Raw genomic sequence first — 17301 nt, 5'->3', positions numbered from 1 at the left:
TTAGAGACGTCTCTGAAGAGGTGTACTTTAGAGAAAGCGTGGCTGCTGTGAATGTGAGTTACATTGATAGGGCAGCTTCAAGCTGGCAGGAGGTGAGCCAGGACTGATCGAGGCTATGTAAGGGCCCTGAGTTGCCCTTGAGGGAGTGGCTGCCTCTCTGTGTAGTATGTAATAGTCTCCTATGAATGCAGAAAAGTTGTCATCCTAGGCATTTAGCCATTGGGTACTGTTTAATTTTGTTACAGAATGAATGTTGTTTATAATAATTATCTGGTGAAATTTCAAAAGCCATTTTAAAGCTTTGCTTAAACAATTTCTAGTGCTTATCTAACCAGTGGACTTTTTTTTTTTAACATGGGAAATTTGCTAATCTTAAATTATAGTCCTTGTACACATAGAGCACATTTGGCATGTCACGTAGCAGCTATGATAACAATAATTGGCTCTTGAACTTTCATCTCTCAACAGAAGGTTTTGAAGCATTTTTCAAATGCTCATTAAGTCACATTATGTCCTGGAAAAGAATATTAACTATCATTCTCGTTTTAGAGTTAGATAAATCTGAAAAGCAAATGAGTAAAGGGATGAGATACTGATTATTAAGTAGACATTTGTAGTTTACAAGGACCTTCGCATATAGTCTTTCATTTGGGCCCAGCCAGCCTTGTGAATCAGGATTGCAGGTGCTGTTATCCTCCCCAGCACGGGTGAGGAGAGTGAGGGTCTCGGGGCTTGAGGGCGGGCATGTGGGTGTGCGGGCAGCTTTGGAACTCAGGTCTCTGAAGAGGAGCCCTGTGCTCTTCTCACTGTTGCTGAGTGGACTGAACATGTTCATTTTCTGTTCCAGGTTACCATACCACAGTCTTCGGTGTGTTCAGTGACTGTCTGCTGGATAACCTGCCAGGAATCAAAACCAGTGGCTCCACAGTCGAAGTCATTCCCGCCTTGCCGAGACTGCAGATCAGCACCTCTCTGCCCAGGTAGTGTGCCCGAGGGTCACAGAGCAGAGTGGCTCCTCGGCATCATTTTTGGTCTTACTTTTTTTTTTGTAATGGCACAAAGAGCCTGTAATTCTTATGACCAGAATATAGGTGAATATTTCTTTAAGATAAACATCAATATGTTTTGCTTAAAATGAATTAGAACAAAGTTGAAATCTTTCTTACCATGATCAGAACAAAATGTGAAATTAGCCTATGGAATCATAATTCTTTTGAAAAACAAAATTAGGGAATTTAGGAATTCTCTTAAAAATATAGGGAATTTAAGTTAAACTTTTATATTATATTTTAATTAATTAATTATTATTATTTTGAGACTGAGTCTTGCTCTGTCGCCCAGGCTGGAGTGTAGTGGTGGGATCTCGGGTCACTGCAATCTCCGCCTCCCAGGTTTAAGCGATCCTCCCACCTCAGCCTAGCTGGGACTACAGGTTCGCACCACTACACCTGGCTAATTTTTGTATTTTTTGGTGGGGCTTTGCCATGTTGCCCAGTCTGGTCTTGAACTCCTGGTTCAAACAATCTACCCATCTTGGCTTCCCAAAGTGCTGGGATTCCAGATGTCAGCCACCATGCTCAGCCAACTCTTATCTTTTAAGAAATAGTTTTGATCTTGTTTGTTTTTAGCATTATAGGAAACCATAAAGAAGAAAGAAAAAGAAATCTCAGGAGTCTCAGAAGCAATTACTATAAATGATTTGTGTTGATTTTTCCTTCTAGTGTTTTATCCATCCTATTTAAAAATATGTCTTTGAATAGTTGAGATTACAGCACATCATATATAGTGTCATAGATTACTTTTCACATAACCACGTAACCTAAGCTTTTCTTCATGTTTTCACCAATTCTTAAAAAAATTCCATTTTAATCGCTTCAACGAAGCACATCATAACGATATCTCAGAACTGCATACCCATTCGTTTCTTGCTATTGGAATTTACGATGGTCTCAATTTTTTTTTTTTTTTTTTGAGATGAAATTTTGCTCTCTCGCCCAGTCTGGAGTACGGTGGCATGATCTCGGCTTACTGCAACCTCTACCTCCCGGGTTCAAGCAATTCTCCTGCCTCAGTCTCCTGAGTAGCTGGGATGACAGGCACCCGCCACCACATCTGGCTAATTTTTGTATTTTCAGTAGAGATGGAGTTTTGCCACATTGGCCAGGCTGGTCTCAAACTCCTGACCTCAAGTGATCCACTCACCTTGGCCTCCCAAAGTGCTGGGATTACAGGCATAAGCCACCACGCCCAGCCTGTTATTAATTTTTGCACTTATGAATAACACTTAATGGATATCCTTTTGGCCATTTCTATAAAATGTATCTTGGGATTTTCTGAAAAAAAATTTTTTTTGAGACAAAGTCTTGCTCTGTTGCCAGGAGCCAGGCTGAAGTGCAGTGGTGCGATCTCGGCTCACTGCAACCTCTGCCTCCCGGGTTCAAGCATTTCTCCTGCCTCAGCCTCCCGAGTAGCTGGGACTACAGGCGTGCACCACCACGCCCAGCTAATTTTTTTTGTATTTTAGTAGAGGTGGGGTTTCACTATGTTGGCCAGGATGGTCTTGATCTCTTGACCTCGTGATCTGCCCGCCTCAACCTCTCAGAGTGCTGGGATTACAGGCCTGAAATGTTTTTAAAGCCTGTTCATGTGTTTAATAGAACCTTTGATTTGCCAGTTGCTGTGCTGGGTGCTGGGACTGTAGCAGCCATATGACAGTCTTGGTCTCTGTCCTCATGGGAAGTTCTGTCATGTGGGGAGATTGATGAGTCGCCGAATAACCACAGTGCACCACTGTCAGGACTCTGATGGGGGAGGTCCCACGTGTTGGGGGAGGTCATGGACTCAGGGAAGTTTCCAGGAGGCGACACCAAGCTCAATGGGAGCGGGGAAAGGAATAGGCTGGGTACAGGGGCAGGCAGGGCGGTCTTCTGACAGAGGAAGGAAAGGTGGAGACAGTGACATATAATTGGGGAATAAAATGAAACACAGACAATGTTTACTCAAAAGGGATCATAGACCTGAGTGTAAAAGCTGAAAGTGTATAACTTTTAGAAGAAAATAAGAGAAAATTATCATGACCTTGAATTGGGCAGAGTTCTTTGGTGTGACACCAAAAGCAGGATCCATGGAATAAAACGTTGACAGATTGGACTTCATCAAAATTAAAAGCTTTTATGCTTCCAAAGACACCAGTAAGAGAATGAAAGTTACAGACTGGAAGAAAATATTTGCATATTAAATATCTGATAAAGAGTTTATATTCTCATTAAGAACTCTTAAAACTTAATAAAAAGAAGACAAACAACCTAATTAAAAAAATGGACAGGAGATGTGAGTAGCTGTTTCACCACAGGATATACAAATAGCTAGCAAGCAACCTGGAAGGATGGCGGCCATCATTAGTCTCTGGCACCACGTGAGGCCCTAGTTCACACCTGGTCAGGGGCCCACGATAGCAGGGGTGCAAGGTGTCGGAGAAGCTGGACCCCTCATGTGAGGCTGGTAGGGATGCTGATGGGCCATCCCTTTTGAAAGCACATGGGCAGTTTCTTCAGAAGTTACATATAACTTTACCGTATGACCCAGCAATTCCACTCCTAGGTGTCTGCACAAGACAACTGAACATATAAGTTGACACAGAAATCTGTACGCACATGTTCATAGCAGCATCGTTCACAATCAGAAAACTGGAAAGGGCCCAGATGGCTGTCAGCTGGTGAAGGAGTCAACAGAATGTGGCGTGTCCCTGCAGTGGAACACCACTCCACAACGAAGGGACGAAGGGCACGCGCCCCAGCGCAGACCAGCCTCAGAAGCAAGCTGCTGAGTACAAGAGCCAGACGCGAGAGGCGCAGGGCTTGAGTCCCCTGATGTGAAACATCCAGAAAGCCAGCTCTCCAGTGGCTGGATGCAGCTTAGTGGCTGCCTGAGGCTGGCAGTGGCGTGGGGACTGAACTGATTGGAAGTGCATCTGCAGCATCTCTGTGGGGTGCTCGACGTGTGTTAAAACTGGATATCAGTGATTTGTAAATTTACTGAAAATGATTGCATTGCATACTTAAGCTAGGTGTATTTTATACCTCTGTATACTGTTTAGAAAGGTGAATTTTGGCAAGGCTTCAGTGATGGGTGGACACATGATTTCCGCTGAGCCTGCCACCAGGACTTCCGGGCCTGGATGTTTCTGAGCACATTAGCTCGAACAGCCAGACGTGCAGACTCCCAGCTCAGGCTTTGCTGCTGAATTCTGCCACTGCTGTCTTTAGAACTGTGGCACCCCGTGGGCACTAGGCTAGGAAGGACACTAGCTCCAGCTACAGTTTTGCAGCACGTGCTCACAGGCCTGTACAGAGCACCAGCCGTCCATCAAAAGCTGGCGGTGAACCCTGAGAGAGCTGGTGAAGGAGACCACGGCTCTGGCTCCAGCTCAGCGAGCCCCAGCCCCCGCTCCAGCAAAAGGGCGGGAGTGGCTTACGGCGAAGAAACACTAAAGGTGGCTGTTACCAAAAAGGAAAAATATCTTGAGAAGAGGTCCTTCAACTTTGTCATTTGTCCTGCTAATAAGGCCTCCCTGAAGGCCCCTGTCCGCTATAAAAGGCAGTGAAGAAAGTGGGTCCTCTGTCTGCTTCTCTTTGCCATCCCCCCATTTTTCTCCTGCGTTTAGAATTGTTTCCAAAGATAATGCCCCTGACCCACCATTTTTATTGTCCTGTGGATGCTGTGACGGAAGTGCACAAATGCTCTGGCACCTGCTACCTCTCAACAAGAATATGTGCTGCCGTGGGTGGCCACCATGAAACTGACCCTGGGTCCTAGGGAGGAGTGTGGATCCCAGCTCACCCTGCTGATGACCAGGGGCTGGAGGAGGAGGGCCCAGCGGAACTGATTTGGAGTTAAAATGTTTGTTTTTTATTTCTTTTCTTTTTTTTTTTTTTTTTTTTTTTTTGAGACGGAGTTTCGCTCGTTACCCAGGCTGGAGTGCAATGGCGCGATCTCGGCTCACCGCAACCTCCGCCTCCTGGGTTCAGGCAATTCTCCTGCCTCAGCCTCCTGAGTAGCTGGGATTACAGGCACGCGCCACCATGCCCAGCTAATTTTTTTGTATTAGTAGAGACGGGGTTTCACCATGTTGACCAGGATGGTCTCGATCTGTTGACCTCGTGATCCACCCGCCTCGGCCTCCCAAAGTGCTGGGATTACAGGCTTGAGCCACCGCGCCCGGCCCTGTTTTTTATTTCTTATTTTAAAAAATTGTACATAATGTATATATTTTTCTAAGGTGATTTCCTGAAATAAAATGTGACTGTTCTTTAAGTGAGTTTTGGTTGCTATTAATCTAACGTGAACGTTCCAGTGACTGATTCATTAAATTTACTCACAAACATTTATCAACACCTACCATGTGCTTTAGGTCCTATAGGACTAGCAATGAATGAAAAATGCCCTGGACATAGGCCTCTGCCCTTGTATGAGTTCACAGCCTGGAAGGGAGGTACTCAGACTAATAGAGTCAAATTTGCTAACTGGCCCTGTGCTATGAGAACAAAGGTGAGGCTGACCCTGTCTTTGTGGTTCAGGAAGGCTTCATAGAAGATGTGATATTCAACTGGGCTTTATAAGATCCACAACAATTGGTCATATAATCAAGCATAGAAAAAAATGCAAAGAGGGAACGATAAATCAACCAACCCAATAAATACAGACCATGGCGCAGGAGAATTCAGTGCTGAGACGCAAACAGCTGGGTCAGATGAGATGTCCAGAAGAGGCAGATCTTCAGACACAGAAGGCAGCTCACTTGGCGAAGCAGGGTCAGATGACGAGGCCCGCTTTGCAGGGAGTTCTCAGGAAAGGCCTCTTGAGGGAGACATGCAGAGGAGCAGAGCCTGTAGGCAGCGGGTGGGACATGGCAGGGAGCACTCCAGGATGGGAGTCGGACGTGCCCAGCTGGAGCCTGGCTAGAGTGGTGCCTTGAGCACTGACAGTGACGAGGGCCGAGGTCAGGAGCAGGTAGCCTGATGGCGTCTCCTGTGGAAATGAGTTGTCCCACCTTCTCCGTGGCCAGGCAGCCAAGAGACGCACTGCACAGGGTGAGGCTCACCAGGAGGCAGCCGTGAAGTGTGCAGCAGGCCACTATGTCCCAGGCCTGTGTCATTACTGCTAGGGTTCTTTTCTGTGTTGCACAGTGCTTCAAATTTGAGATGCTTATTAATTTGTTCAATACATACTTATTAAGTACCTGCTATGTGCCAGGTACCTGGCTAGGTAGGAGCTGATAATACAGAGATTAAAAGTCCCGGCTGGGCCTGGTGGCTCATGCCTATAATCTCAGCACTTTGGGAGGCTGAGGCCTGAGGTTAGGAGTTCGAGACCAGCCTGGCCAATATGGTGAAACCCTGTCTCTACTAAAAATACAAAAAAATTAGCCAGGTGTGCTGTGCCTGTAATCCCAGCTACTCGGAAGGCTGAGGCAGGATAATCACTTGAACTCGGGAGGCGGAGGTTGCAGTGAGTGGAGATTGTGCCACTGCACTCCAGCCTGAGTGACAGAGTGTGACTCCATCTCAAAAAAAAAAAATTGTCTCTGTCTTGAAAAAGCTTTTGGTCCAGTGTGGGGGTGGGGAGGGCAGAGCTACAGGAAGGGCAGCTGAGCCCACAGCGTGCTCGGGGGACACAGGCGTGCCTAGCTTCAGGCACCAGTGATTCCCCCTTGCAGTTTCTATGCTGTTTAGACCTAGGGGCTGACTCACCCAACACAGACCACGTATTAGGGGCCATCTCCTTAAAAAGGAGAGTCTCGCTGGCATAGACCTTAGTCCCACCTCCCACTGTTTGCTGAGGTAAATCCATAGTCCCACACTGGAGTTTCTCTCTGCAAAGAAGCTCCTGGTCCTCATCTCCTCCTGGGAGACAGGACCTGGCCCTTGCCCAGCCTCTGCAGCCCCTCCCTGGGGGCCTGACTTTGGCTGGAGTGGGGTCCCTGCTGCCATCTCTAGTACCATGGCCTGTTCAGGACTCAGCTCCTTTTCAGGGCCAGCCTGAGTCCCCCCAAGCTCCACCGCTCGTGAAAACTGGGACGTTGCAGCTGGGACCGTGACGGCCAGGCCCTGTGACTGCCTGCTTGCTCAGCTCTGGGACCGTCTTTCCTTCTTTCCTTACAGTGTCAGAAGCATTGTTTAGTTTTATCTCAAAATCCTGTTGTTTGAGACACAAAATAGTGAGTCTTGGCCATGCTTTATTTTTCTCCTGATACCTCCTCTGCAAATCCACAGTGACCACAAAGTTTTTCTTAAGAAAGGCTGCCTGCTAAAAGATGGGAAGACGCCATTTATGGTAAGGACACGAGTCGTTTTCCTTCCTTGACAGAGGAAGTGTGTTTCTTGACTTATGAACATTAAAGATATGTAAATTCCCAGGAGCTTGCCTTGATTTATTATGCAATTATTTCACCAAAAGTTGGTTTGGATGCCGAAGCTCCTCAATCAGAGTGTGCAGCCAGAAGTCCCCAGGAAGCGCGTGCCCGGCTCTGTGAGCTTGGCTCTTGTTAAGCAGCATTTCTTCCCTTGAATGGCAGAGGTGTGAGTCTGGAACATTCTTTTCTGTGCTTTGGACCAAGTGTATGATAGCAAGTGCTCCCGTGGCGTGGGAAGCAGATCCGACTCTGATCCTATGTGCTGTACCCGAGAGCAGGGCTAAGAGGAGCTGGGCATCGGAAGGGCAGCTGGAGGGTGTCTGGGTGGGGTGGTCCACCGTCCGCTTAGCTGACTTCGTGAGCCATTTCTGGTTGTGCTAAGCACAAAATGTTGGCTCAAGTTTGTTGGAGTAATTGCAGCTCCCTGTGGAAATCCTTCAGTACAGGAAGAAGGTAGTGGGGCCCTCAGGAAACCCTCAGGGCCGAGGAGAACATGTCTGCCAACCCCCTCTGGCCACCTCCTCTAGCTGTCCCTTCGTTTTGTGGCCAAACTTCTCCAGGGAGCCCTGTGGGCATTTACCCTCACCTGCCACGTGCCTCTATTTGTCGTCCACTGGCTTCTATCCCCATTTTGCTACCAGATATCTTTTCTCTGTGGTCACCAATGACTTCCTTCGCAACCCACTGTTTGCCACCTGTGGGTTGAGAAGGACACAGCCAGGACAATTAGCTTTGTGGATTCAGTTAAAGTCAGTAGAAGTTAGGCGAGGCCTTACAGGTTGAGAGCTTTAGTGCAGGAGCCTTGGGAGGCCCTGGCCTCCGGGCTGCACGTTCATCTGGCCTGGCTGCCTTGGCCTGTCCCACAGTCCAGGGCCTGTCCCACAGTCCAGGGCCTCACCTGACTGGTGCGAGGATGGAGCCCCACAGACACGGCCTGACCCCAGGGTCTGGTCCAGCTGCCCTGTGTGACACTGGGTGTTGGTGGGCATCCCTCACTGTCCCTGTAGGAAGGGGTCTGTTGGACAGCTTCTCATGTCTCTTTGACCTCAGTTCTCATGTTATTAGCTGGAATGGTTCATATATGTTTTCCTCTTAAATCTATGGATTTTTCCAAGGCACTTCTAAGCATGACCGTGATTCATGGTTTTTTTGAATCAATTCATCATTTAATTTTTGTCCTCCATAACTTAAAGTGTTTGTATGTGTCACGTACACATGAGAAATGAAGGCTGAGTTAGGGCGTTCGTGTTTATGACACACAAAGACCCAGACGTGTCTGTATGAGGAAAGCATGAGGCCTGTGGCAGCTCGCTGTTCAAGTTCCTGCTAGCTGGGTACTGAGCTCCATGCGTGAAGCCGGGATTTCCTAACCCCTATTCCTGAAATACACGGGTATGGTGATTCTTCTGTCTGATGTGAGTAATTCTAAAATGACCTTGGCCTCTTCCTTCTTTCTCCTTTAAATTTCTTCTTTTTATTATTATTTTAGATCTGCACATTCATTGCAACCTTCTTCTGGTGATGAAACATCTACTAATGTATCTGTCCAGCTTTACAATGGAGAAAGTCAGCAACTGATCATTAAATTGGAGAATATTGGAATGGAGCCACTGGAGAAACTGGAAGTCACCTCAAAAGTTCTCACCACTAAAGGTAGATATCTTAAGCAGTTTTGACCCTGGGAATTTTTGTATTGTTTACTTGTAGAAGAGATACTTTAAATACTCAGTTTTCAGAGAATCCAGAAACAACTTCCTCTTTTAACTTGGTGCCATCATGACAGTGAGAAACCAGTTCTTCGTGAAAAACACACAACATAAGACAGCGGGACCAAGCACACACCTCTGTATCCCCAGTGCTCTTTCCCAGGCCTGAACATCCATCAGCTTCTAGCAGAACTATTTCTTGAATAAGTGAGAGAGAAGCATTAGCAGGCCTGGAAGCAGTCCATTCGGGATCCACCCCATAATGCATCCAGCCTGTGTCGCTTGGGGTCAGGGGACCTGTGTTGAAATTTTGACTTTACCATTTACTTGCTATTTGTCCTTGGGAAACTGTTACTACTGTGCCTTAATTTCCTCTTGGGTAAACGGGATTTAGTATTTGGCACATACATTACAAGAGTCACCTAGGGAGGGCGTATTTGGCGGGGCATCTGGTGTGTCAGAGGCTAGTGAGTGCATTGATCAAAGGGGGAATGTATTGTATAGGAGGAGGGAAAGGTATCAAGAGTGATATGTGGAAATAAAACTGGGTGATTTAATAAAGTTAGAGAAACTGTAGGCCAGTGAGACCAGACAGAATGAAAAGAGGGAAAGCAAATTAGCAGAACTTTGGGGTGTTTTACGTGCTTTTGATGAGTGAGTGAGATGAACCAGGCACACGGGGTTTGACTAGTTCTGGTGAAGTTTCCAGTAGAAGATATACCAATCACATGTTATTTCCTGGAAGAGGGCTCCCTCCCCATGCCCCATGCCAATGACATCATAATGTTTCTTAGAGGTAGAGCCACAGACCATCTGGTTAGTTCCAGCTTGAGGGCAGGTCCAGGGCTGAACTTGGGAGAACTTGCAGGCAAAGAATGATGTCATGAGAAGATGAGTTTGGAGTGTGTAAGAAAAGGTTCATTTGGGCTTGTACTGCTCTGGAGAATTCCAGGGTATCATCTGTTTGTGTATTTCCTCCAGTGATTTTGATAGAAATCTGTGTGTGTAGGAAGTAAAGCATGTAGCTATGCGTCTGCATTGTCTAACCCAGCCTCCCTGTCCGTATCTGCCCTGGAAGGAGCCTTGCCCTGGGGAGTGATCCAGACTTGTCCTTTAGTGGTTTGTGTGCGTGGTCATGGGGCTGGACCCATGGAGCAGCCCACCTCGTGCACGCATTCTCTGTTCTTGTTCTTGCTCAGGAGGGCCGGCTGTGCCCAGAGCAGGGAGCAGGGATGGAGCAGGAAGTCACCAGTAGCTTGTCGGTGCACATTCATTTGATTTTTCCTGGTCTTGAATGTTTCTCTTTTTTTTTTTTTTTTTTTTTTTTTCCCTTTTTCCTTTCAGTGCTGGTCATACAACATGGAATAAAAAGCACATTTTTATTGAGTGAAGCTGTAAGTGGCAAATTGTTCTATGCTAAATAGTTATTATGGCAAATTGTTCTACGCTAAATAGTTATTAAAAATGAAAGTCTGATGTGTTCACCTCACTACCTTGCCCCTGAGGAGTGGTCTTGCACTTATCTAAGGCTTTGCTCCAGCCACAAGGAGGTCACAGGGAGGTGGTCTCATGCCCTGGAGAGCCGGGGCCCGGTGCGGAACCTGCTGGCACTTGTTGACTTAGCACGGTCTCTGCACAAAGGTGTCAGAAGAGGAGCATTTCTGTTCTTCTCTTTCTCTTGAAATCTCCCCCAAACAACAAAGTATGAAGAAACAGTGAAAATAAGACCATTCCCTGTGAAACAAGGAAATAATTTCAACCCCATGTCACAAAGCATCTGCTACAAGTGTCGTGGAAGCCGGGTCAGAGGGAGGGTGAGAGCAGAAGTGGGACTCTGGGAGGACTTAGGAAAAGCTGTTCCCTGAGAGTAGGCCACACAGCACCCAAAAGTACCCCAACAGTGAAAGCCAGGCGGTGGGCCTGGGCAGGCGCCCGGAGCAGCGGGAATGCAGAGGGGTTACCTTTTCTGTGCCAGGCCTTTGGCCAAGAGAGGGGAGACCAGAGGTGGGAAGATAAGGAGGCGATGGAGCTCCCTGATAGAGAACCTGTGTGTGAAAGGCTTCACTGCAAGCCTCAGCTGTGTTTTCAACAATAAAAACCCCGGGCGGCCTGCCTCTGGGTAAGGGAGCTAGTGGTACAGCAGCCCCAGCCAAGCCGGATCACAGCTGTCGGGGGCCGGGTCCCTCCTCGTGTCACTCCAGGCAGGAAACAGGCCACGCCGGAACAGAAAGAATCGCTGTGAGCAATGGCCTACAGGTGTGAAGCAAACAGGAGGTGCAAGGAGGGAGGCAGCTCCTATCTTGGGCTGGGGCAGCCTGCGAAGAGGTTGAACGAGCCTGGCCTAGAAGTTGAGAGGAAGTACCCAGGAGTGGCAACTGAGACCTCGGAGGAGTGGCCCAGCTTGGTGCTGGAGTCTCTGAGCTCGGGGCACCCAGACCTCTGGGGAGGGCACCATCTGGCCCCACTGTTCTGTGAAATAACACTAAGAATAGTACGTACATCTCATTGGACTTAACTGAGAATTAAATGAGATATGATGTGTGAAGCGCTTGGGACAGTGCTTGGTGTATGAGCACTCGATGTGTTCTCTGCGGTTACTACTTGGCATCGTTTAGGTGTGTGCCCCTCCAAATCTCATGTGGAAATGTCATCCCCATTGTTGGAGGGCGTTCTGGTGGGAGGTTTTGGGTCAAGGGGGTGGATTCCTCATGAATGGCTGGGTGCCTGTCTCTCCTGTTGGCTGAGTGGAGGACATAGACAAGCATGTGGGATTCACTCTGCGATTTCGAATGTGACATAGCTCTGCCGCAGACCCTCCCCTCTCCACACCTGCTCTGTGCAGGCCAGTGCCTCTGCCGCTCTGCTTAGATGCCGCCTCCTTCCTGGAGAGGCCTTCCTCTGCTTCCTGGTCATCTGAGGTCTCATTTTAAGGTCCAGCTTCTGTCCTGCCTTTCTAGGCTACCTTAGCCTTTGGTGTTTCTTTCTTTCTTTTTTTTTTTTTGAGATGGAGTCTCACTCTGTCACCCAGGCTGGAGTGGGGTGGCACGATCTTGGCTCACTGTAACCTCCACCTTCCGGGTTCAAGCAATTTTCCTGCCTCAGCCTCCTGAGTATCTGGGATTACAGGTGCCTGTTACCATGTGTGGCGAATTTTTTGTATTTTTAGTAGAAATAGGGTTTCAACAAGTTGGCCAGGCTGGTCTTGAACTCCTGACCTCAAGTGATTCCCCCATCTCGGCCTGCCAAAGTTCTGGATTACAGGTGTGAGCCACCGCACCTGACCATCTTTGGTGTTCCTTATGCCTCTGACTTCATCTGGAACTTATTCTGTATCAACCATCGTTTCCCTCCTCAAACTTTCATTATGAAAATACTCAAACATGCAGAAGAATTGAAAGAATTTTATAGCAAACACTTACATACCAACCATCTAGGTTCTGTAATTAAAATTTTGTTACATTTGCTTTATCACGTATCTATCCAGCTTCGTATCCATCCATTAATTCATCTTATTTTTTAATGCAGTTTAAAGTAAGTTGCAGATTTCAGTGTATTTTACCCTTAAATGCTGTAGCACATGTATCATTAACTAGGGTTCACTTTTTTTTGGTAAAATAAATGTGCAGTGACATGTATGAATCTTGTATACCATTTATTGAGGTTTAGCAAATACATGTATCTGTCTAATGCAAACCCTTATCAGGATATAGTATGGAACATTTCTGCCACCCTAGAAAATTCCCACATGTTCCTTCCTAGCCAATCCCTGCCCCACCCCTGAGTCAAACCACTCTTTCCATTTATCTGCTCAGCCTAGTGAGTATTTCCTAGTGATGATGAAGAAGGCGGGGAGCACTGTGGCAACTGGCCAGACTTCCAAGGGAGATGCTTTTGGCAGTGGTTCACACCGAGACTGTCAGCGTGGCTGCCTTCTCTCCCCAGCCCTCGAGCGTGGTTGCCCATCATGCCTTGCCCATGCCTCTTCTGCCTTTGTTATTGTGTGTTTTTCTGGGCTTCTCTCTAGTCAGGGTCCCCAGTCAGTCTGAGGATGCGCAGGGCACATATGGCCACCCTGACTTTATGCACAGGGAACGTGGAAGCAGAAGAGGTGGGTGGCGGCGTCAGGTCACAGGGCAGCTGCAGGAGGAACCGGCACAGGAACAAAGCCCTTCTCATTCTCAGCTCTTGTGTCTTTACCTGTGAAGTATGGCAAGTGTCAGTAGATAGCATGGCAGAGCCATTTTCAAAACATCACAGTTGCTTGTGAAAAATGAAACCTATCATTCTTTTTAATTCTTGTTCCAAGCTGTAGTACATTTACATGTGGAATTACATTAATGAAAGCAAACCATCTGTTTCCAAAATACACAAAGGGAGTCATTCCTGTCACTTTAGTCCTACGGTACTGAGAGCTGCCAGCGTGAACGAGCAGAGGACCTGCTCTCAGGAGATGGGAACGGGAGCAGGAGCCACTGGTGGTGGAGAGGGCCAGGGAGGCGGAGCAGAGACAGTGCAGGATTTGGTTGTGGATTGATTTTTATTTTAGCATTATCTTTATTCTAAGCCCATTGAGCTTAGCTCCTTTAACTGTCTCTAAAATGTCTACTGTATGAAACTTCGCCACACGGGATGAAACGTCCCCTTCTCTGGGTTCCCATATGATTCTTTTTGCACTACGATCGAGTTAGTGTAAGAGGTCTTTCTGGGTGGGTGGTGGTGGTGGTCTGTTTATTTCACTGCTACATCCTCAGCACCTAACTACTAAGAACAGTGCTTTTCACATAGTAGGTGCTTTCGTGGTATTCACACTCTCACCAGCTCTGAGCGTGAAATGTTAACGCAGGATGGGGAAAGCTCTTGGGATAACATGGAGCTTGTTTGATTTACAGATAACAGTTGTTCTTGGTGTGCACATCGTGTCTGCAGACCACGTTTGCATGCCGGTGCCTGGTGCTTGAGGAGCCTGTGTCTTGTCCTTCCCCTTTTCCTTTTCCTTCCACCCCTGACACCGAGGGTTCTGTCAGGACCCCCACTAGTCTCTGCACACATCTTCACCCCCTCAGAATAAGCCCCTTTTTCTTCAGACGTCAGTCTTCAGATAAAGAAGTTTCTTGATTTGTTTTCTCTGTTTCTTGCATCTTCTTGCTCTCCTGATTTACTTTAATTCTTACTATTACAGACTCCCTTTAAAATTCCCTGCATTTTCAGTTGATGGTAAGGATCCGTGATATTCAGGGTCAGATAGACCTTTGTGGCCTCTCAGGAGTCTAGACTATCATTGGAGCTTTTATGGGGTGAGTGTGTCCCTGTGTTCACGAATTCCTAACACAGAGATGAGTGTTTATAACCCACCCCATTTCTGGACAAGCAGGGTCTAGCTATGTCATGTAATTCTTCTAATTTGAATTTACGTGTAAACAAGTTTTTTGTTCCTCCTCCTCCTCCTTCTTCTTCTTTTCTTCTTCTTTCTTCTTCTTCTTTTTTTTTTTTCCTGTGTAGACAGAGTCTCACTCTGTCTCCCAGGCTGGAGTGCAGTGGCATGCTCTCAGCTCACTGCAGCCACGCCTCCCGGGTTCAAGCGATTCACCTGCCATAGTCTCCCGAGTAGCTGGGACTACTGGTGTGAGCCACTATACCTGGCTAATTTATTTTTATTTATTTTTATTTTTAGTAGAGACAGGGTTTTACCATGTTGGCCAGGCTGGTTTTGAACTCCTAAGCTCAAATGATCCATCCTCCTCAGTCTCCCAAAGTGCTGAGGATTATAGGTATGAACAACCATGCCTGGCCACTTACAAGCAAATTTTTGTGTACAGACTGTGAAAGACGTGAACTTCTGCTTTTGCTCAGTCATAGATGTCATTGTAATACAGCTCAAATTAAGAAAAATTTACTGTATTAGTGTTTCCACAAATGTTCTAAGATGTGTATGTGTGTATACAAATAGAAACATATACACACCTGTATACATAAATGCACATACACACCCCTTAATTTCTTCATTCTTCTGTTTAATATTTTAACAAAAAATGATGGCTCTGTATTGTTATAATTAAAAATTCATAAATGTTTTGAGGCAAGATTCTCTTATTGCTTTTCTCATGAATGTTGTAACACAGCATCCCTGGAGTTAAAGCTAATATTAATGGCTTCTTACATGTCTCAGGTTCACAGCGGCAGTAATTCCTCTGTTATTATCAACATAGAGTAACCAATTTCACTTGATAGCCCTTACCTAAATGCTAGCATTTAAATAGTGACTATTATTTCTGAAACGAAATTTCACAGGGAAAAAAAGTTGGTGACAGATGTCCCACTGTCAATTGATGGCTCGTTATTCCTGCAGCGCATTACCGTGTAGGATTCTGCAAAGCCTATTCTGACACCCTGTTCTGTGCCACAGTAAGGAAGGGAGAAAACAGAAAGGCCCACTTTTAAGGTACAAACATGTATTAAATCTGACGACCAAGCTATGCAGCTTTCCACTGTGCTGTGGCTGCAGAAAAGTCATCTCAGAACCATGAATTTCCTCCGTGTTATTTCTTAGCTATAAATACCTTGGTTGTTTGGCATCAGAGGGGAAGAAGCTATTCCCTTGTGCATGGATTTGCTTGTTATTTGAATATATCTCTCTTAAGCCATGGAACTTAATACACACATAAGCAGTGTGGTTAGACATCCTCTGAGTATACCTTATGCTTGGAAATAGTAGGATTCTGAAGGTGGGACTTTGAACATTTTTCAGTTACTGGACGGGGCACGGACTGGGGAGGCAGTTTCGAATGTCTTCTGTACTCTGCTGCGTCTGTGTATGCGGAACGGGCCTGGCCTGTTGCCCTCTTGGTTTCTGTGCGCTTTTCCCTCTCCCTTTCTTCGTTGTCACTGTTGCTTATTGCGTCTGTCTGTGTGGGTCGTCTGGCACAGCCTCAGAGTGTCCAGCTAGCGTGATGACAAGAACATGGGTTTTGGCGTCTCGTATTATTAGCAATGCGACTCGTCTTGAGCAAGCTAACTGACTGCTGCAGGCTTGGTGTTCCTCATCTGGATACTCACCGGGATCCAGTCCCTCTCTCACGCGGTCATTCCAGAACATGCCTTCCTGTCTCTGGAGTACCTGACACAGTGCTTAGCACAGGGTAGGTGGGTAGCAGTAGCTGTTAGGTGGCAGTCCCAGGACTGATGGTTTGGCTTCCTTGGTCTGCCAGGGCCTGGAAAACCAGAACATCTAAATTGTTAAGGCTGACTCGAAATAAACAAATGCATGCCCGGCTTGGGGGAGACACGTGCCTTTGTCTAAATTTCCTGGCTGGATCTCTCTCTCTCTTTTTTTTCTAACATGTTTCAGAAACAGTCTTAGCTTTCCCCTTGTTCTCAGACTTTTTCTGGGATGGTGAAATGTAACAATTCCCCAGATGAATAAAGGTATACTTGCATTAAAACCATAGCAAATCCAAACCAGAAACCACTTAGTAGAGTCAGCGTAAGCCCTGCTCATTACGCAGCGAAGGAAGCCGGGAAAGGCAGGAGTGCGCGGAGACCTCGTGAGGCCACGGGCAGCACTGACAGGGAGGAGGCGATTGGCTCAGTTGCTCCTGTTGACAAAGGGAAACCTGTTACCTTGTAATTCTCAGGACCTGAGGGGTTTGGTAATAAGCTGGCTGAAGTGCCATGTAAGAGCTACCCACCCTGCTGGGCTTTCTAACTTTCTGGCCTGGTCTGTTTCCAAGGTGCTTTTATTAGGCTATTTTTATATAATCCTTTTCTTAAAAAAACATTATGGCAAGGCAGGGCAAAATTTTAGAAACTAGTCTTGGAGAAAAGCGGCTTCTACTTCTTGGTATTGTCATAGAGTGGAGTGTCTTGGGGAGTGGGGAAAGGATTCAGTTTCTCCGATCTCTGCTTCAGTTTTCACACCAAATCCCACTTGCATATCTGGGCGTGGACAGAGCTAGAGATGGAGCTGGCACAGCTGTGGCAGCCGGCCCTGGGCCGCCAGGCCAGCAGACTAGTCAGAAGCCCCTAGGTCAGGTCGCCCTCAATTTTAAACTTATTTATTATGGTCAACATTATACTATTTAGGATCAGCTCGACTTTTGTTAGAGTCCTGGCATTGCCGCTGACCGGCCGGGTGACCTGGACCGGGCTGTTTGCGTCTGTGATCGCTGTTCCCTCCTACTGGAGCTG

The 17301-nt window shown here is 46.8% G+C and overlaps 1 protein-coding gene across 1 annotated transcript in view; it reads left to right on the top strand.

Annotated features, from left to right (window-relative positions):
• The window catches only part of TRAPPC9 (trafficking protein particle complex subunit 9), a 730305-nt gene that overhangs the window by 173391 nt on the left and 539613 nt on the right, over positions 1–17301 (top strand). The window contains exons 14-15 of the mRNA XM_012461180.2: positions 848–980; positions 8901–9064. Of these exons, the coding sequence (XP_012316603.2) occupies positions 848–980; positions 8901–9064 (297 nt within the window). The remainder of the gene's footprint in view (positions 1–847; positions 981–8900; positions 9065–17301) is intronic.

The sequence above is a fragment of the Aotus nancymaae genome, unplaced genomic scaffold (assembly GCF_030222135.1).
Source record: "Aotus nancymaae isolate 86718 unplaced genomic scaffold, 86718_ANA_hifiasm-v0.15.2.pri h1tg000036l, whole genome shotgun sequence".
NCBI lineage: Eukaryota > Metazoa > Chordata > Mammalia > Primates > Aotidae > Aotus > Aotus nancymaae.
This window is presented reverse-complemented; position numbering and strand designations above follow the sequence as displayed.